Source organism: Oncorhynchus mykiss, chromosome 25, assembly GCF_057628025.1.
Source record: "Oncorhynchus mykiss isolate SJ-2025 chromosome 25, ASM5762802v1, whole genome shotgun sequence".
Lineage (NCBI taxonomy): Eukaryota > Metazoa > Chordata > Actinopteri > Salmoniformes > Salmonidae > Oncorhynchus > Oncorhynchus mykiss.
The window spans coordinates 83,309,177-83,330,015 of NC_143046.1; the positions used below are offsets into that span (position 1 = coordinate 83,309,177).

At 45.2% G+C, this 20,839-nt stretch overlaps 1 protein-coding gene across 1 annotated transcript; it reads left to right on the forward strand.

The window, feature by feature from the left end:
* Nucleotides 1-1,271: 1,271 nt before the first annotated feature.
* On the forward strand, nucleotides 1,272-19,361 carry hivep2b (HIVEP zinc finger 2b). Its single transcript, XM_021585354.3, has 7 exons — nucleotides 1,272-1,512; nucleotides 8,702-12,833; nucleotides 13,061-13,254; nucleotides 13,733-13,908; nucleotides 14,127-14,225; nucleotides 14,367-15,232; nucleotides 15,472-19,361. Exons 2-7 carry the CDS (start codon nucleotides 8,817-8,819, stop codon nucleotides 15,973-15,975), a joined length of 5,856 nt encoding a protein of 1,951 aa, XP_021441029.3. The 5' UTR covers nucleotides 1,272-1,512; nucleotides 8,702-8,816; the 3' UTR covers nucleotides 15,976-19,361.
* Nucleotides 19,362-20,839: the final 1,478 nt, after the last annotated feature.

The following is a 20,839-nucleotide window of genomic DNA, read 5'->3' on the forward strand; positions in this document are numbered from 1 at the left end:
TATAATAAGATAGTTTACTCTCCAAATTTGCTTTGGGAAATGTTCACCACATCATTGGTCCACTTCTGAATTCACACAGTTGAACCACCTGGGTTGGGTTTCCCAAAGTGTTGTAGCAATGAGATTATATTAATTCCATTGAAACTAAATGGACGAAAGACGCTCTTAGTTCTACGATGCTTTTGGGAACCCAGGTCAGGAAGAGAGAGAGAGAGAGAGAGAGAGAGAGCGAGAGAGAGAGAGAGAGAGAGAGCATGTCTTAGAAGCTAACCAGACTGTGGAGTAGTGTAGACTATAGTGATGACATCACATTTAAACACCTCATGATTTGTTCCTCTTTGTATGGCGAGGAAAAATGTCTTTGTAGTTGTCAGTGATCATAGTGACATGTTGCCCATCTCCAAGAGGTGTACAAAGTAAGTGTCTGCTGTGTTTTGGCCCACTGAGAGAGTTTAAATCCCCAAATAGCAAACCCGGGTTTCATCCCAGTCCCTCAGTGTATGTGGGTCATCCCAGGTTATCAGACTCCAGTATAATCATGGATCCCAGACCTGCTAAAAGCCATTTTGATGTATAGAGAACCCAGTCTACCCACACTGTGTAGTTGAATATTCTATTACTTTTGTATTTTACCCGTTTTTTCAATTACGATCTTGTTTCATCATTACAACTCCCCGACAGGCTCCGGAGAGGTAAAGGTCAAGTCATGCGTCCTCCAAAGCATGACCTGCCAAACCACACTTCTTAACACCTGCCCTCCTTAACCCAGAAGCCAGCCACACCAATGTGTCAGAGGAAACACTGTTCAACTGACTACTGAAGTTAGCCTGCAGGTGCCCGGTCCACCACAAGGAGTCACTAGAGCACGATGAGCCAAGTAAAGCCCACCTGGCCAACCTCTCCCCGCCCTATGGAACTCCCGGTCACGGCCCGTTGTGACACAGCCTGGGATCAAACCCGGGTCTGTAGTGACGCCTCAAGCACTGCAGTGCCTTAGACCCCCGCGCCACACGGGAGGTCCTGAATATTCTATTATATTCTACTATTCTAAAGTTGAAGTTGTCTGCTGTGTTTTGAACCTCTAGCTTAGATGTGGCTGTCTGTTGTGTGCCAACCATTGGTAAAAGCAGAGTATTGACAACAGTGTTTTCCCCCCACACCGAGACTGTGTATCTGTCTGCTGTGTTGGAGAAAGTGTCCTAAACCGTGGGCTGTTGTGTAATCCCTCACTGGGCCCCTTGCTATTTCTGTGCCTGGGTCCCGCGTCACGCTTGGGTATTTTCTCTGGTGACTAGCTCACATCAATAGATCTCCTAATGTACGCTCAGTCAGCCAGCATCAGCGGCTGCAACGTCTGATTGATACGATTTTACCCTCGCTAAATCTGATCATAATTGCTTATGCTATTACTATAGCCCAGGGATGTGGAGAATGGACAGCTGTAATTTGCAATATGAGGAATGTGACATGTGACTGGCGATGTGGGACAAGAAGAGAGTATACTAATGTCAGGTTTGTTTGAGGATTATATTCGACATCTGCATGTCCGTCTGTCTGCTGCTTGTGGAGAGACTATTTGAAAAACAGTAGGATAGAAAACATCTTACATCGGTGTTAATTCTGCATGTTGTGTTCTGTGCATGCTGTCATGCAATGGGCTTTCTGCCTCAGTGTCCCCGACTCGATGTGTTTTCCTTATAAAATGTATGGATGAGGGGCTAGTGTTAGACTCCTCTGTGTAGCTGAACGTGATGCAGTGGCATTGTAATGACGTTTTCCATAACCTATGTACAGTATGCTTCCCATTGTCTCCATGCAACATGCTTCAGCAGTGTTGCTGTACTATGTCTTATGAGCGTGTAAATGTATAAGCATACGGTATCTTGAATATAAAGAAACCTTCTAAGAGTCAACCCCCTCCTCTCAACCACTCAAGCACAAGTGCATGCTCAATCACACACATGCAAGCAGCACATTCACATGCCAATAGCCAACCCACAAACATTCAAAAAACACACTGATTTACCACCCAACTGCCAATCCACAAACAACCCAAAACACACTGATTTACCACCCAACTGCCAACCCACAATAATTTCAAAACACACTGATTTACCACCCAACTGCCTCCTATAGTAGTACTCACTTGCCATATTCCTGTGAACTTTTTGGATATACCATGAATTATATATACTAGTGTACATACACGACCATTGGCTTTACCTACACAAGAAATTGATTGTTTCCTAAAAGAGAGGTCTGTTGGGAAGTGTAGTCTATATCTGCTGAAGGAACTAGTAAATATGACTTGGCAGAGGTGGGGAAGTGTAGTCTATATCTGCTGAAGGAACTAGTAAATATGACTTGGCAGAGGTTGGGAAGTGTAGTCTATCTGCTGAAGGAACTAGTAAATATGACTTAGCAGAGGTGGGGAAGTGTAGTCTATATCTGCTGAAGGAACTAGTAAATATGACTTGGCAGAGGTTGGGAAGTGTAGTCTATATCTGCTGAAGGAACTAGTAAATATGACTTAGCAGAGGTGGGGAAGTGTAGTCTATATCTGCTGAAGGAACTAGTAAATATGACTTGGCAGGGGTTGGGAAGTTAGTCTATCTGCTGAAGGAACTAGTAAATATGACTTAGCAGAGGTTGGGAAGTGTAGTCTATATCTGCTGAGGGAACTAGTAAATATGACTTAGCAGAGGTGGGGAAGTGTAGTCTATATCTGCTGAAGGAACTAGTAAATATGACTTAACAGAGGTTGGGAAGTGTAGTCTATATCTGCTGAAGGAACTAGTAAATATGACTTAGCAGAGGTGGGGAAGTGTAGTCTATATCTGCTGAAGGAAGTAGTAAATATGACTTGGCAGAGGTTGGGAAGTGTAGTCTATATCTGCTGAAGGAACTAGTAAATATGACTTAGCAGAGGTGGGGAAGTGTAGTCTATATCTGCTGAAGAAACTAGTAAATATGACTTGGCAGAGGTTGGGAAGTTAGTCTATCTGCTGAAGGAACTAGTAAATATGACTTAGCAGAGGTTGGGAAGTGTAGTCTATATCTGCTGAAGGAACTAGTAAATATGACTTAGCAGAGGTTGGGAAGTGTAGCCTGCATACAGTACAGGCTGTGTCCTTCCCTCTCTATATCTGTAGTGTAGTTCAGAAGAGAGGTATGTATTGTTTCAGTGAGGCAGGCTTATCTCCCTGACACCCTGCACTCGTAGTTCCCTCCTCTTATTGCTTTAGGATGGAAACATACCTAGCTATGAGGTCAGAATGACCTTGAGGAGAGAGAGAGATCCCCTGTCCCCTCCTGCTCAAGGCTTTAAATGTTGTCACCTCTGCCCTTGTAGAATGTATCAAGAAGTCACCTTTTACAGTATACAGTATATACTGTATTCTCCACTTTGGTCTGTCTGTCTAGGAGAGGAATACAAACCCTATCAGATAGCTGTAGTGTTTAGCCCTGTGTCAAGTGGGAGGACAAAGTACTTCCCATTTAAATATTATTTGGACATTCTTGCAGTAGAAGCGTAGCCTCTTTGATTTAATGTATTTTATCTCTGCATCTTAAGAGTCACCTTGGATTTGTATCATCTCTCCGGTCTGTTTGACAAATGTGTGTGTGTGTGTGTGTGTGTGTGTGTGTGTGTGTGTGTGTGTGTGTGTGTGTGTGTGTGTGTGTGTGTGTGTGTGTGTGTGTATGTGTGTGTGTGTGTGTGTAACAAAGAGAGAAGGAGCAGTAGGATGTAACAGTCTAACAAGGAGAGAAATCCCTGGATGTAACAAATAGTGAAAGAGAGAGCAGTAGGGTGGAACAGAAAGAGAGAGCAGTAGGGTGGAACAGAAAGAGAGAGCAGTAGAGTGGAACAGAAAGAGAGAGCAGTAGAGTGGAACAGAAAGAGAGAGCAGTAGGGTGGAACAGAAAGAGAGAGCAGCAGGGTGGAACAGAAAGAGAGCAGTAGGGTGGAACAGAAAGAGAGAGCAGTAGAGTGGAACAGTAAGAGAGCAGTAGGGTGGAACAGAAAGAGAGAGCAGTAGGGTGGAACAGAAAGAGAGAGCAGTAGGGTGGAACAGAAAGAGAGAGCAGTAGGGTGGAACAGAAAGAGAGAGCAGTAGAGTGGAACAGTAAGAGAGCAGTAGGGTGGAACAGAAAGAGAGAGCAGTAGGGTGGAACAGAAAGAGAGAGCAGTAGGGTGGAACAGAAAGAGAGAGCAGTAGGGTGGAACAGAAAGAGAGAGCAGTAGAGTGGAACAGAAAGAGAGAGAGCAGTAGGGTGGAACAGAAAGAGAGAGAGCAGTGGGGTGGAACAGAAAGAGAGCAGTAGGGTGGAACAGAAAGAGAGAGCAGTAGAGTGGAACAGAAAGAGAGCAGTAGGGTGGAACAGAAAGAGAACAGTAGGGTGGAACAGAAAGAGAGAGCAGTAGGGTGGAACAGAAAGAGAGAGCAGTAGGGTGGAACAGAAAGAGAGCAGTAGGGTGGAACAGAAAGAGAGAGCAGTAGAGTGGAACAGAAAGAGAGAGCAGTAGAGTGGAACAGAAAGAGAGAGCAGTAGAGTGGAACAGAAAGAGAGAGCAGTAGAGTGGAACAGAAAGAGAGAGAGCAGTAGGGTGGAATAGAAAGAGAGAGCAGTAGGGTGGAACAGAAAGAGAGAGCAGTAGGGTGGAACAGAAAGAGAGAGCAGCAGGGTGGAACAGAAAGAGAGCAGTAGGGTGGAACAGAAAGAGAGAGCAGTAGAGTGGAACAGTAAGAGAGCAGTAGGGTGGAACAGAAAGAGAGAGCATTAGGGTGGAACAGAAAGAGAGAGCAGTAGGGTGGAACAGAAAGAGAGAGCAGTAGGGTGGAACAGAAAGAGAGAGCAGTAGAGTGGAACAGAAAAAGAGAGAGCAGTAGGGTGGAACAGAAAGAGAGAGAGCAGTAGGGTGGAACAGAAAGAGAGCAGTAGGGTGGAACAGAAAGAGAGAGCAGTAGAGTGGAACAGAAAGAGAGCAGTAGGGTGGAACAGAAAGAGAGCAGTAGGGTGGAACAGAAAGAGAGAGCAGTAGGGTGGAACAGAAAGAGAGAGCAGTCGGGTGGAACAGAAAGAGAGCAGTAGGGTGGAACAGAAAGAGAGAGCAGTAGAGTGGAACAGAAAGAGAGAGCAGTAGAGTGGAACAGAAAGAGAGAGTAGTAGGGTGGAACAGAAAGAGAGAGCAGTAGAGTGGAACAGAAAGAGAGAGAGCAGTAGGGTGGAATAGAAAGAGAGAGCAGTAGGGTGGAACAGAAAGAGAGAGCAGTAGGGTGGAACAGAAAGAGAGAGCAGCAGGGTGGAACAGAAAGAGAGCAGTAGGGTGGAACAGAAAGAGAGAGCAGTAGAGTGGAACAGTAAGAGAGCAGTAGGGTGGAACAGAAAGAGAGAGCAGTAGGGTGGAACAGAAAGAGAGAGCAGTAGGGTGGAACAGAAAGAGAGAGCAGTAGGGTGGAACAGAAAGAGAGAGCAGTAGAGTGGAACAGAAAGAGAGAGAGCAGTAAGGTGGAACAGAAAGAGAGAGAGCAGTAGGGTGGAACAGAAAGAGAGAGCAGTAGAGTGGAACAGAAAGAGAGCAGTAGGGTGGAACAGAAAGAGAGCAGTAGGGTGGAACAGAAAGAGAGAGCAGTAGGGTGGAACAGAAAGAGAGAGCAGTAGAGTGGAACAGAAAGAGAGAGAGCAGTAGAGTGGAACAGAAAGAGAGAGCAGTAGGGTGGAACAGAAAGAGAGAGCAGTAGGGTGGAACAGAAAGAGAGAGCAGTAGAGTGGAACAGAAAGAGAGAGCAGTAGAGTGGAACAGAAAGAGAGAGCAGTAGGGTGGAACAGAAAGAGAGAGCAGTAGGGTGGAACAGAAAGAGAGAGCAGTAGGGTGGAACAGAAAGAGAGACCAGTAGAGTGGAACAGAAAGAGAGAGCAGTAGAGTGGAACAGAAAGAGAGCAGTAGAGTGGAACAGAAAGAGAGAGCAGTAGAGTGGAACAGAAAGAGAGAGCAGGAGGGTGGAACAGAAAGAGAGAGCAGTAGGGTGGAACAGAAAGAGAGAGCAGTAGAGTGGAACAGAAAGAGAGAGCAGTAGAGTGGAACAGAAAGAGAGAGAGCAGTAGGGTGGAACAGAAAGAGAGAGCAGTAGGGTGGAACAGAAAGAGAGAGCAGGAGGGTGGAACAGAAAGAGAGAGCAGTAGGGTGGAACAGAAAGAGAGAGCAGTAGAGTGGAACAGAAAGAGAGAGCAGTAGAGTGGAACAGAAAGAGAGAGAGCAGTAGGGTGGAACAGAAAGAGAGAGCAGTAGGGTGGAACAGAAAGAGAGAGCAGTAGGGTGGAACAGAAAGAGAGAGAGCAGTAGGGTGGAACAGAAAGAGAGCAGTAGGGTGGAACAGAAAGAGAGCAGTAGGGTGGAACAGAAAGAGAGAGCAGTAGGGTAGAACAGAAAGAGAGAGCAGTAGGGTGGAACAGAAAGAGAGCAGTAGGGTGGAACAGAAAGAGAGAGCAGTAGGGTAGAACAGAAAGAGAGAGCAGTAGGGTGGAACAGAAAGAGAGCAGTAGGGTGGAACAGAAAGAGAGAGCAGTAGGGTGGAACAGAAAGAGAAAACGTAGCTCATAGGCTGTCCTAATTAAGAGTAGCTCAGAGGGTTTGAACCAGATAATCTTACATAACCTCGTTAAAGAGCACACAGCCTTTGATACTGAGAAGATGAGAATGATGTTCCCTCTGAGACCCAGCATACCATGAAGCCCCACAATGTAGAGCTGACGTATAGAACAAGATGACATACCCTGGTCCACAGTCTAGAACAAGATTACATACCCTGGTCCACGATCTAGAGCTGACGTATAGAACAAGATTACATACCCTGGTCTACAGTATAGAACAAGATTACATACCCTGGTCCATGATCTAGAGCTGATGTATAGAACAAGATGACATACCCTGGTCCACAGTCTAGAACAAGATTACATACCCTGGTCCACGATCTAGAGCTGACGTATAGAACAAGATTACATACCCTGGTCTACAGTATAGAACAAGATTACATACCCTGGTCCATGATCTAGAGCTGATGTATAGAACAAGATTACATACCCTGGTCTACAGTATAGAACAAGATCACATACCCTGGTCCACGGTACAGAACAAGATTACATACCCTGGTCCACGGTACAGAACAAGATTACATACCCTGGTCCACGGTATAGAACAAGATTACATACCCTAGTCCACGATCTAGAGCTGAGGTATAGAACAAGATTACATACCCTGGTCCACGGTACAGAACAAGATTACATACCCTGGTCCACGGTATAGAACAAGATTACATACCCTGGTCCACGGTACAGAACAAGATTACATACCCTGGTCCACGGTACAGAACAAGATTACATACCCTGGTCCACAGTATAGAACAATATTACATACCCTGGTCCACGGTACAGAACAAGATTACATACCCCGGTCCACGGTATCGAATAAGATTACATACCCTGGTCCACGGTACAGAACAAGATTACATACCCTGGTCCATGGTACAGAACAAGATTACATACCCTGGTCCACGGTATAGAACAAGATTACATACCCTGGTCCACGGTACAGAACACGATTACATACCCTGGTCCACGGTACAGAACAAGTTTACATACCCTGGTCCACAGTATAGAACAAGATTACATACCCTGGTCCACGGTACAGAACAAGATTACATACCCTGGTCCACGGTATAGAACAAGATTACATACCCTGGTCCACGGTACAGAACACGATTACATACCCTGGTCCACGGTACAGAACAAGATTACATACCCTTAGTCCACGGTACAGAACAAGATTACATACCCTGGTCCACGGTACAGAACAAGATTACATACCCTGGTCCACGGTATAGAACAAGATTACATACCCTGGTCCAAGGTGTAGAGCTGAGATTTAGGACAAGATTACATACCCTGGTCCACGGTATAGAACAAGATTACATACCCTGCCCCAAGGTGTAGAGCTGAGATTTAAGACAAGATTACATACCCTGCTATGGAGCTATAGGGTTCATCCAAAATGGCACTCTATTCCCTTTATAATGCACTACTTTTGACCAGAGCCCTATGGGTAGTGCACTATATAGGGGATAGTGTGCCATTTGGGGTGCAGACATAGTGTAATGGAGCAGAAACACAGGTAGTCCCATAATGTGGAGCTGAGGTATAGGATGAGATAATAAACAGTACACATATCAAGTGTCTTTGATGAGTTTAGCGTCCAGGTAAACATACACACTGTCATTGTAGTGCACTGGCCAGGGGTTAGATGAGGTACAGGTATTTGAGAGAGTCTAGTAAAAGAGCATGGTTATTCTTTCATTTCCTGCCATGATCACTGGTCATTATGCACCAAGTTTAGTTGAAGGAGGAACTATTTTGGAAAATGATTTTTTGTCTGTGAGGTTATAAAGGTCCCTAAGTGGTGATATGATCTGTTTTATGTTTCTTGTTGGGAGAAACAGGAAGGGGGAAACAGGAAGGGGGTTGCACGTTAACTACAGTATTTTTGTAAGTAAGTAGTTGTGCTATTTTTGCGTCTACTGGTATTTGGTAGGGACAATGCATGTGTGTCCTTAATGTAATACTGTGAACTATGTAATGTAATGTAATATTGTGAAGTATTGTAATTTCACAAAAAAATAATTATTCTGTTTCTTTTTTTTTCCAGATGACCCTTTCCTGCAACCAGTTTACATCTGTGAATATTACTACTACAGTAACATAACAGACTTTATCATCTGTAGGAAATCAACCCTGAAGAGGAAGGTGACATTGGAATCGTCATGGAGTCACTAGAAACTACTGCAGAGGTGAAAAGCTCTAAAGAGGCTCTGAATAAGACAGTTCCCCAGAGAAAGTCAGCAGCACCAGAACCTATGACTGCCCAAACTAAAATACCCCCCTCGGCTGATTCGGAAGGGGAGGGGTGGCATCTATGCCCAGAACCTGAGGAGGACCAGAGTAGAACCACATATTGTTCAACAGATATGTCTGACTCAGGGAAACTCAGACAATTAGAAGGGAAATCACTACGCCAATTACAGGATCAACCCTGCAGTCATCCTCATTACAATGTATTAACCTCATATCCACCACAGGAGAGACAGACAGTTCCCTTTGCTAGACAGAAAACAGCAGATCACTTGCTTTCTGCACTGCCACTTGTCAGCTGTGGAGGGCCCTCTCCTCAGAGGAGCTCCCCCAGTTTACCCGTGTCTCTCCAACACTGTTCCCAGTCAGGAATAGAGGAACTATCCAAGGAGGTGTGTAGTAAGATGGAGCAGAAGCAGCAACAGAGACCTGGGAAGTATGTTTGTGATTATTGTGGGAGGGCATGTGCCAAACCCAGCGTACTTAAGAAGCATATTCGCTCACATACTGGGGAGAGACCCTACCCCTGCGTGCCCTGTGGTTTCTCCTTCAAAACCAAGAGCAATTTATACAAACACAGAAAATCTCATGCTCACTCGGTCAAAGCTGGGACAGTGCCCTTTTCAGAACTGGGTTCTTACAATGTCAACATGGAGGACCGGGGATCTTTAGAAGGAGAAGGAGAGTTCTACTCTGATGCTGAGCAGAGCTCGGACACGGACGAAGATGATTCATCGCTCTTGGACACTGTTTCAGTGGAGGAACCAGATAGCACCACTGCTGTTAAAGTACTGAATCTCATTGCCCAGAAACAGGGAGTTACATTAGCATCAACATTATCTGAGGACGGTTCACCCAGGCTCTTGGAGATCAATGATGCTCCAGCTGTTTCTCAGGTCAGCCATGCAATCCAATCCAGCGCCATCAAGCAGAGGCTGGCACTCCGGCTCTCAGAGAAAAGGAGCAGTGACACTGACACATCTCTCTCCCTGCCTAGCCAGGGAAGCAAAGGCAGCACAGACTCAGGCTACTTCTCACGCTCTGAGAGTGCTGAACACCAAACAGGTGGTCCTCCCAACACAAACGCCAAGTCCTATCAAGAGATAATGTTTGGAAAGTGTTACAAGCCGAACCCGAAACAACAGGCCATAACTGTTGTGACTTGCAGGACAGACTTAATGAGTGATCGTAAGACATCGGAGCGAGGTGTTTCCCGCGTATTCACACAAGAAAAGGAATCAATGGTTGAATCGATCAGAATAAACACACATTCATTTACAAGGGAGGACATTAAGGAGGCTCAACTAGAGCTCTCTGATTCTGGACAGCTGGTCCGGAGCAACTCGATGCCCACGTCCTCGGTGGCATGTCAGGACATGTCACAAGGCCTGCGAGGCAGCCACTCCTTTGATGAAAGGGCGTCCCCTGGAGGCATTAGGAGACTTACGAGACAGGCTGCCTTTGAACACTCTGCACACGATGGACCTCCTGACCACTACGGAAACATCTCTGATATTTCCAACCTTGGAGTGGAGATGGACAGTTTCATCATCCAACAAAAGCAAGCGATGGAATATGCGACGAGGAAACGGCGAAAGGAAAAGTGTGTTGCGGAGGAGGAGGATGTAGGAGGCCAGTATCACACGGACTATGACCACTCTGAAGAGATGAGGGACTATGATTCAAAGCAAACCTCGCAAGGTGCTCTAACCACTACATCCTCAGTGAAAGGACATGCCCAAAGCGTTCACACACAGGATAGAACACAACGTGATAGACTGGAAAGGGAAATGTGGGAAAAGAGAGAGAGAGAAGAGAGAAGATCTTTAGGTAACGTCATCTCTGTGATTCAACACACTAACTCCCTTACCAGGTCTCTCTCTGAACAGTCAGATTCTTACAACTACCAGAGACGGGATAAGCCGTCCTCAATGGACGTGGTGGAGCAAAGCGAAACTAGAGAGATGCACAAAAAGACTGAGATCTTTGCACACCAGTTGAGTGACAGTAGATTATTAGATAAGTCGTATCAAATGACACCTAAGCTAGTCCGTCAGTCTAACATACCGGTCCCAGAGATCAGGGTGACTGTAGAACCAGACAGTCCAGAGAAAGAGAAAGCAGCTGAGGTGAAACAGGTGAAGGCGAAGGAGCCCGATAGACATATAGAGGAGTTCCAATGGCCTCAGAGGAGTGAAACCCTGTCTCAGTTCCCCCCAGAGAAACTCCCTCCGAAGAAGAAGAGACTGCGCTTAGCTGACTTGGAGCACTCCTCTGGCGAGTCTAGCTTCGAGTCGGCTTGTACGAGCCTCTCCCGGAGCCCCAGTCAAGACAGCAACCTATCCTACTGCTCCAGCTTCTCGTTTGACCGAGAGGAGAAAGAGAGAGAGGTTATCCCCAAGCCAGCTTCCCCGGCGGCTAGACAGGATGAGTTTGGCAAAGCATTGGAGTTCTTAGCGGTGCCAGGAAGCGGCTACTCCCTCTCTGTCCTGAACCAACGTCAACAACATGAAATGAGACGTACCTCTTCAGAACAGGCACCGTGCCACTCCCAGTGCAGAGAGCTCCCAGAGGTCCGCAGCGTATCGTTTGACTACGGCAGTCTCTCTCCAACGGCCAAAGTTAGACATGCGGAACTCAGCGCCAGCTACTCGGAGCCCAGACGGAGTAACTTGGTAAGACAGGAGTCCTTGAATGTTAACCTTGAATTTGCACATCCAGTCCTTCCGCTAAATATTCTTCCTCAGTACCTCAGCAGTGCCCTGTCGTTCTCATCCACCGCTCTGCACTCTCAGTGTCTGCCAATGTTCTCCCCTCAGCCGTCACACTCTGGTCTCCTAGTTCCTGTTAGAATCCAGACTCACGTGCCATCTTATGGTAGCATCACATACACCACTGTGTCCCAAATTGTAGATGATCCGTTCGAAAGCGTTAACTCCACCAGAACCTCTTTACTCACTTCTCACTTCGCAAATTTAGCCACGAATTTGGATACATCTAATATATTATTAGGACACCCTCGAGGACTGTTGACCAGCCCAGTCCAGGTTCACGTTCTAGATCTGCCCCCAGCTAAGCTGAAGACAGGCATCCCTCTCTCCCTGACCTCCAGGACGATCTCCACCACCAACTGTGGGTCCAGTGGTGGATCCAACAAACGCATGTTGTCTCCGGCCAGCAGCTTGGACCTGTTCATGGAGGTCAAACAGCAGAAACGCGTCAAAGAGGAGAAAATGTACGGTGAGATAGTGGAGGAGTTGGGTGCTGTGGAATTAGGGAATTATAATGTGACTGAAGAGAACAAGCACAGTTTAAAGTCAGAGTTTCAAAGTGACACCAACCAGGGAGCATCACTGTCAGGCTTTCCTTCAAAATCCTCTTTGTCTGCCTCATCATCGCTTCATTCTCATAACGAGCCAGCAAGTGGAAGCTTCATCTCACTTCAGCAACAAGGGTCAGAAAGTCCTGATTCCCCTATGGATAACTCCCCAACAGAAGCAAGCCTACATCCACATGCTCTGCTTTCTCTAAAGGATTTCAATGAGTCTGGCATGGACAACAAGACACAGATGGAGGTGCTGGTGCAGCTAGTCAAAGGTCAGGGCATCCTCATCTCTGACGGGGAAAACACCAAACGGATATCTCAATTTCCAAGTCTCCTCACAATGACAGCTGTGAGTTGGTGCTATCTGAACTACACCAAGCCAAACAGCACTCACAGCAGCTCTCCCCTGTCCTCTGTGTACGCTACGTGGTGCATCAGTTCCCATAACCCCAACCCTCCTAACCTCAACACCAGTGCCACCTTGGCTCTGCTCCGCTCCAAACAGACGACTAACACATGGGTGTACACCATGGCTGCCATGTACCAACCTGGGACTGGGAAGGTGGTCTCCTCCTCACTCTTATGGAGGCAGAGGCTCGGGCTGGTGAGAACATTGATCGTTCATTATTTCATTATTCATTATTCCATAAACGTCTATATTGAATGTTTCCAATCCTGGAATCAAGTTACATTATAAATGCATAATCTAATTGTAACCATATTATACATTTTCTTCTATACCTAAACTGCATGTTCACGGAATGTTTAATGTTTCACAGAATTGTTTTTATTTATTCTTTTTATTAACGTTTATTTATCTGTCTCATTTAGCTACAGAGCAAACCGGAGCTCAAAGAGCTGCAAGGGAGCTCCTATGGGAGGAAAGTGAAGGATGCCAGCTGCAGGGTAAAAGCCGGGAAGGAGGACTGGAAAGAGAGGGAGGTCTCCTCGAAACAAACAGCAGTGCCAACACCAACACCAACACCAACTCCAACACCAACCCGGATAAAAATATTTGAAGGAGGGTCTGTTATGATAATATCACATCAATCAATAAGTGCTATAATATTACTTTGAATGTTAGTTTGTAATGTGGACATGTTTTATAAAGGGGTTATGCCTGGTGGTACAAATTATTTTTTTAAACTTTATTTAACCTGGTAGTCCCATTGAAATCAGAAGACCTCTTTAAAAGAGATCCCTGGAATTAGATTGAATAGCTGTTTTCACTTACCTTGCATGTCTATAGCTACGTATAATATAAAACACGTCATTCCATGGAGGGCCAAGTGTCTGCAGGTTTTTGCTCCTCCTTTGTACTTGATTGATCAATTCTGGTCATTGAGTCCAATTTTTGACCTAGACAACCAGGTGATGGGAGTTCCTAACTGATCAAATTGAAAGGAAACGACAAAAACCAGTATACACTCAGCCCTCCGTGGAATGAGTTTGACACCACCCTGATATAGAACATCGCATTAAGGATGGTTTTCCTCCCCTCAGGTTCAAGTCCAATGAGGACTATGTGTACGTGAGGGGCCGAGGCCGAGGGAAGTATATCTGTGAGGAGTGTGGCATCCGTTGTAAGAAACCCAGCATGCTGAAGAAACACATACGCACCCACACTGACGTCCGGCCCTATGTCTGCAGGGTCTGCAACTTCGCTTTCAAAACTAAAGGTGGGATTCCCTCCTTCTTTCAGACGAATGAGACGAGAGATTAACTTTGTGACGACTGCTGATTTTAAAAAGGGATTCATCAAATCAACTAGATTGAATGATGATTGCATTGATGACAACAGTAACATTTATTCCCCCCCCCCCAAAAAAAGTACAATTGAATGATAATGATAAAAAGATAATCAGCTAAATGAATCTTTAACATGTTTGACTCACAGGAAACCTGACCAAGCATATGAAGTCAAAGGCTCACATGAAGAAGTGTCTTGAGCTTGGTGTGTCAGTCACAGTGGATGATACAGAGACACTGGAATCTGGTAAGATATTGACCAATGACCAGGGAGTTATTCAGATATTTAAAACTGATTGTGTAACCCATGGTAACTGTACCACAGAAAGAATGACAGAAACAAGTGATGTATCCTTTGTCTTTACTTGTGTTCTTTCAAACAATGCAGATGACATCCAGCAAGACTTGAAGACTGGGGTCTTGAGCGCAGCCAAACACCAGTTCTCAGATGCAGATGACTCCGATGGCATGGATGAAGAGATCGACGATATTGACGAAGATGACGATGACGAGGACGACTACGACGGTGACTCTACTCCCAAGATCCTTTCCCGGAGCACCAGCCCTCAGCCCTGTGGCGTAGCCTCTCTGTCGGTCACAGCTGCCACTGTCATCCAGGGTGTGTCGTCAGACGTCCATGGCTGTCCCCTCAGTTCCTTCCATCCCCTCCCCAGCTGCCTCTCAACCTACACCCTGCCTAGCGTCGATATCCACCCCCATCCCACCTCCACCCTGTCAGGCATCGATGTCCACCCCCATCCCCATCCCCCCTCCACTGTCAGGAGGACAGGGCCAGACCGGAGGACTGTCTTGGCCTCCAGCCTGGACAAGGAAGACTGTAGCCTGGCCATGCTGTCTCCTGACCAGGGCTGTCTGTTCTTTGACCCCTACCCCACCTGTCTGCTGTCCCCCGGCTGGGAGTCCCCTCTGAAGGAACCGCCTAACTCCCGCCTCGGCTACCCCTCAACCCGGAGAGACCTCTCCCCCCGGGGACGCTCCTCACCTCGATGGGACACCTCCCCGCTGAGGCCAAGCTCCCCCAACCTCACCCCCATCCAGCACCTCTTCCCGGCCTGTATGGAGAGGCCCCTGTCCCCAGGTGGAGTGGACCTGGCTGGGAGGAGACAGAGGGTGGTGCTCAGGGCTGTGTCTCCACGTAGAGGGGGCTCACAACATAGAGACTCTGGGGATAAAACCAGGCAGCAAGCCAAGGCTGAACTGGTCCAGCAGGGAGAAACCATTGAAATGGATATGGTATGTAATATAGTTGTTTACAGTATGTTTTCATTGACTAGTATATGTTTAGATTGACTGGTATGTGCTTCATTTCAACTCAGTGTTCTTGATGTCAAACCTTTATTAATCACAGTGGGTTTTTTTCACCAATGGTGTCCATGAATTTTTTTCTTGATTGTCATTTCAAACTTGTTTTTTTTTAGAAAGAAACTGTAGATACGTGTCTTCTGATTGTCACTATAACTTGTTATGTTTAGGATCAGAGGAGAAGCGTGCCTCCCTGCCTGCCTGGGTCCACCTGCTCCAGTTGTCCCCGGCAGAACCTCTTCAGCCACCTCCCCCTACACTCTCAGCAGCAGGCTGGGACTCTCCTACCCATGGTGCCTATCGGAGGGATCCAGGTACTGCGCTCTCTGCCCTCCTGCAGCTCTGACCGGACCCATCTGTCAGCCCTATCCCCTCAAAAGACTGAGCTCCACCAGGACAGCACTAAGGAGGGATCTGTTCGTCTGGCAGCCCTCGGTGCAGAGGACTCAGGAGCCCAGCAGCAGGGGAGGGAGAGGGGGATGGAGAGGGAGATGGAGAGGGAGACCGGGATGGAGAGGGAGAGGCTGTCCCCCCTCCAGACACCCCGGGACTCTGAGGAGGAGAACCCCCCTGTCTCTGTCCTCATGGTCAGGAACCCTAAGCAGGAAGAGGTTCTTCAGACCTGCACCAAGGCCATCGCCTCCCTCAGGATCACCTCCGAAGAGCATCTATAGACTGGGGTTGCATCCCAAATAGCACCCTATTCCCTATATAAAGTACTACTGTTGACCAGAAGGCTCTCGTCACAAGTAATGCACTATATAAGGAATAGTGTACCATTTGGGCCTTTCCTCATATGGGACGTTCTTTGGTGCTTCCTCCAGGAGCAGCTGAGCCCCCCCATCCAACGTCCAGTCCTCAGCTAGCATGGTTCTAGATCAATTAGCGATGTCTTGACAACTGCTATGGTCACGCCAACTTCTCTGGTCACATATGAGTTGGCAAGACAGCACAAATAGATATGGAACCAGGCTATGTCCACAGTTCCTCTCAACCTCATTCCACTAGACAGGCAGGCAGACAGACAGACAGACAGACAGACAGACAGACAGACAGACAGACAGACAGACAGACAGACAGACAGGCAGACAGGCAGGCAGGCAGGCAGGCAGACAGACAGACAGACAGACAGACAGACAGACAGACAGACAGACAGACAGACCCCATTGGTTGGGTGTTGGGGGATTCTTGTCTCAGTTTCAGTTACTTCAGGTTTCTTCATGTTAGTAATGCAACGTTCATGTGTCTTAACATTCCCCTCCCCTCACCATACGATGATCTATATCTGAGAGGAAAACAAACCTTTAAAAACAAGAGACTTTATACTCTCTATGAATTTTTTTGAACTTTTAGGTCAGTGGAGTTCCTCGCAGCAAAGGATAAGCAAGAGGACGGTTGAAGTAGTGGACACAGGTGCAATATATGGGATTTAAAGATAATGCTTCTACGTTAATTATGCTTGCATACACTTGCACACAAACAGAATCATTTATATTTATTATACCCCATAACCCAATCTTAACACATTTATTCATATAAATGCATATGTGTACTATTTTCAAAATAGGCTTGTTGTTTAAATTGTATTCATATCGAGTGATTAGTTAAGAATTTGATTCTTGGAGAGAAATTGGAAAGGAAATAACGGGGAAAGTATCTAATATATATATATATAATATGAAAGTATTTGAAAACGGAATCTGACCAAATTTAGTGTAGACTTGCTTTTTGTCCAGTTTGGTGCTTTTGATTGAAAAGCAAAGATCTGTGCCTTTTCTTTGCTTTCTACATAATGTTTTAAATAATCGTATTAAGCGAGGAAAAAGAGAATATCACGTTTAAGGAACTTTGAATCAGAATTGTCTGGCGTGACAGTGTTATTATCAACAAAGAAATTGCACAAAAAAAAAAATTTGCTTTTACTTTGTGGAATTAAATTGCTGTTTTTCTAGCTACATTTTATGTAAAATATATCTATTTGACATATTTGTTATGTTGCAGATTCTCAATGTTGTGTTTTTAGCTTTTTGAACAAACGCATGAGTTTTTGCTATTGCACAAATAGAGAAGTGCATACGTTTACTGTAAGATGTCTTTATATATTAGAAAAGTATGCTTTTATTGCTGATGGTAAATATTTGTCTACTATTTATATGCTGTATATGATCTCCACTTATGCAACAGTGTGTCTCACTGACCCATGCTCATGAGATGCTTGTGAGAGGCTTGTGAGAGGCTTGTGAGATGCTCATGAAGTCACGTCCATGCATTATAACTTATGGCTTTAAGCAATCGTTGTTCGTTATTCTGGCCTTTGAACCTTTTTGTGAATTTAAATAAGCACTTTCATCCTAACTTTTATATCTGACTGAGATGGTTATTAAGGAGAAATAAAAAAACAATCATGTGTTCTAGTGTCACTTCAAACATTCCACTACTATGAAGTGATTGTTATCTGTGTGCACGTACAGGGCACATAAGTTTAACTCCTCTTTAATTTCAAGTGTGAATTCATTTTACTTTACATTTTAATTTTTGGTAAAGAAGATGGGGTGGGTTCAGTAGTTTGTAACGACCTGTACCGACGTACCTTGAAATTCACATTTCCTTTACGTCCAATTTTAAACCATTTTTTTCCAGTGTTGAATTCACATGACTTTTTATGAGAATTGTAGGTACAGAGATAAACGACTGAGATGATCTTTTCAGAGGTAAAAAATAAATAAATAATGGCTGCATTTCCAATATGGAAGTTAACAGGAATGATGGCAAATTGACATTTTGACATTTACAGGTTCACCGTTGAGGCATGAGTTAGTGGACTGATTTGAAACACACAACTCGACATGTTTACATTACAAGCACGGTGTTATAATCAACTTTACCTCTCACAAGAATGTCTGGGGTAGCTATCGCTGGACCCACTCGATGTACATGCTGTCTGGTATGTAGCATATAGCTACAGGGTGATGTTATGTGTGTATACAGAGAGGACGGTTGAAGTAGAAAGTCTTGCAACCAATAGATATGACTTCCTGTTGGATTTCCTTTGACTGCAGATTATCAGTTTGTATCATCTCTCCTGCTACTGAACTACACTGAGTACACCAAACATCAGGAACACCTTCCTAATATTAAGTTGCACCCCCCCTTTTGTCCTCAGAACAGCCTCAATAGTCAGGGCATGGACTCTACGAGGTGGTGAAAGCGTTCCACAGGGATGCTGGCCCATGTTGACTCCAATGCTTCCCACGGTTGTGTCAAGTTGGCTGGATGTCCTTTGGGTGGTGGACCCTTCTTGATGCACACAGGAAACTGTTGAGTGTGAAAAACTCAGCAGCTTTGCAGTTCTTGACACGAACCAGTACACCTGGCACTTACTACAATACCCCTGTTCAAAGGCGCTTAAATATTTTGTCTTCCCCATTCACCCTCTGAATGACACACATACACAATCCGTGTCACAATTGTCTCAAGGCTTAAACATCCTTCTTTCACCTGTCTCCTCCCCTTCATCTACACTGATTGAAGTGGATTTAACAAGTGACATCAATAAGGGATCATAGCTTTCACCTGGATTCACCTGGTCAGACAATGTGATGGAAAGAGCAGGTGTTCTTAATGTTTTGTTTACTCAGTGTGTTTGCGGTTGCAGAGTATCGTCTGTGTTTTATTCCACTATGTCATATCTATTGAACTCTGCTTCTCGTGTTTATTAAAGTCTGTGTTAAATCACAGATCCTTTACCCATCACATATCGAAGCAGAAGCTCCGTGGCTAATTACATTGACATTTTAGTCATTTAGCAGAGGCTCTTATCGGTGCAACTTACAGTTAGGGCATTCATCTCAAGGTACCTAGATGAGCGGCAGGGTAGCCTAGAGGTTAGAGCGTTGGACTAGTAACCGGAAGGTTGCAAGTTCAAACCCCCGAGCTGACAAGGTACAAATCTGTTGTTCTACCCCTGAACAGGCAGTTAACTAGGCTGTCATTGAAAATAAGAATTTGTTCTTAACTGACTTGCCTGGTTAAATAAAGATGAAAGAAACATGGCAGATAATTCCCTTGTTTAGTTATTCACACAGAGAAAGTTCTTTCTCTATTTCTGTCTTAATGAAATTAATTTTAAATGGCTTTTAAATGAATATACTTCGTTCTCAATCATTTATGAATGTGAACGTACTGCAGATTATTTTGAACCGAGTATTAATAACATTATCAGTAATGTGTCTCCTTAAAGCTTTACCTTTGTGCTGGTCGATAATGAATGTCCAAAACCATCTACATAATCTATAGCATAATCTACAGTTGTTTAGGATTAGAGCGAGCCCAGTGAGGTTTCAGATTATATCACTCCTCTGGCAGGGAGAACTATAGAATAGAGTGATAGATAGATTCATGTTTCATATTCTACTGACATCCTCTGGTGAGGAATAGTCACTACAGACAGCGCTTACTCTGACAAAGGGGCGGACTTGCACCTAAATACAATCATTTCTAATCCAGCCACTGTTACTAAACACAATTATCAATTATACAATGGATTTCGTGTGTATATTGGTCATAAAATGTCTCAGCTCTCTATGAATTCTGTTGCTGGTTGCTGCAGAGTGAGTAAAACATGGTTGCTGGTTGCTGCAGAGTGAGTAAAACATGGTTGCTGGTTGCTGCAGAGTGAGTAAAACATGGTTGCTGGTTGCTACAGAGTGAGTAAAACATGGTTGCTGCAGAGTGAGTAAAACATGGTTGCTGGTTGCTGCAGAGTGAGTAAAACATGGTTGCTGCAGAGTGAGTAAAACATGGTTGCTGGTTGCGGCAGAGTGAGTAAATGATGGTTGCTGGTTGCTACAGAGTGAGTAAATGATGGTTGTTGGTTGCTACAGAGTGAGTAAAGCATGGTTGCTGGTTGCTACAGAGTGAGTAAAACATGGTTGCTGGTTGCTGCAGAGTGAGTAAAACATGGTTGCTGGTTGCTACAGAGTGAGTAAATGATGGTTGCTGGTTGCTACAGAGTGAGTAAAGCATGGTTGCTGGTTGCTACAGAGTGAGTAAAACATGGTTGCTGGTTGCTGCAGAGTGAGTAAAACATGGTTGCTGGTTGCTACAGAGTGAGTAAATGATGGTTTTTGGTTGCTACAGAGTGAGTAAAGCATGGTTGCTGGTTGCTACAGAGTGAGTAAAACATGGTTGCTGGTTGCTGCAGAGTGAGTAAAACATGGTTGCTGGTTGCTACAGAGTGAGTAAATGATGGTTGCTGGTTGCTACAGAGTGAGTAAAACATGGTTGCTGGTTGCTACAGAGTGGGTAAAACATGGTTGCTGGTTGCTACAGAGTGAGTAAACGATGGTTGCTGGTTGCTGGTTGCTACAGAGTGAGTAAAACATGGTTGCTGGTTGCTACAGAGTGAGTAAACGATGGTTGCTGGTTGCTACAGAGTGAGTAAAACATGGTTGCTGGTTGCTACAGAGTGAGTAAAACATGGTTGCTGGTTGCTGCAGAGTGAGTAAAACATGGTTGCTGGTTGCTACAGAGTGAGTT

Excerpts from the sequence above, each read along its gene's own strand:
- hivep2b (XM_021585354.3), top strand. The coding sequence starts at position 8,817 with ATGGAGTCACTAGAAACTACTGCAGAGGTGAAAAGCTCTAAAGAGGCT. Across the intron at positions 12,834-13,060 it reads GGAGGCAGAGGCTCGGGCTG|CTACAGAGCAAACCGGAGCT; the intron begins GTGAGAACATTG and ends TGTCTCATTTAG. Across the intron at positions 13,255-13,732 it reads ATAAAAATATTTGAAGGAGG|GTTCAAGTCCAATGAGGACT; the intron begins GTCTGTTATGAT and ends TCCTCCCCTCAG.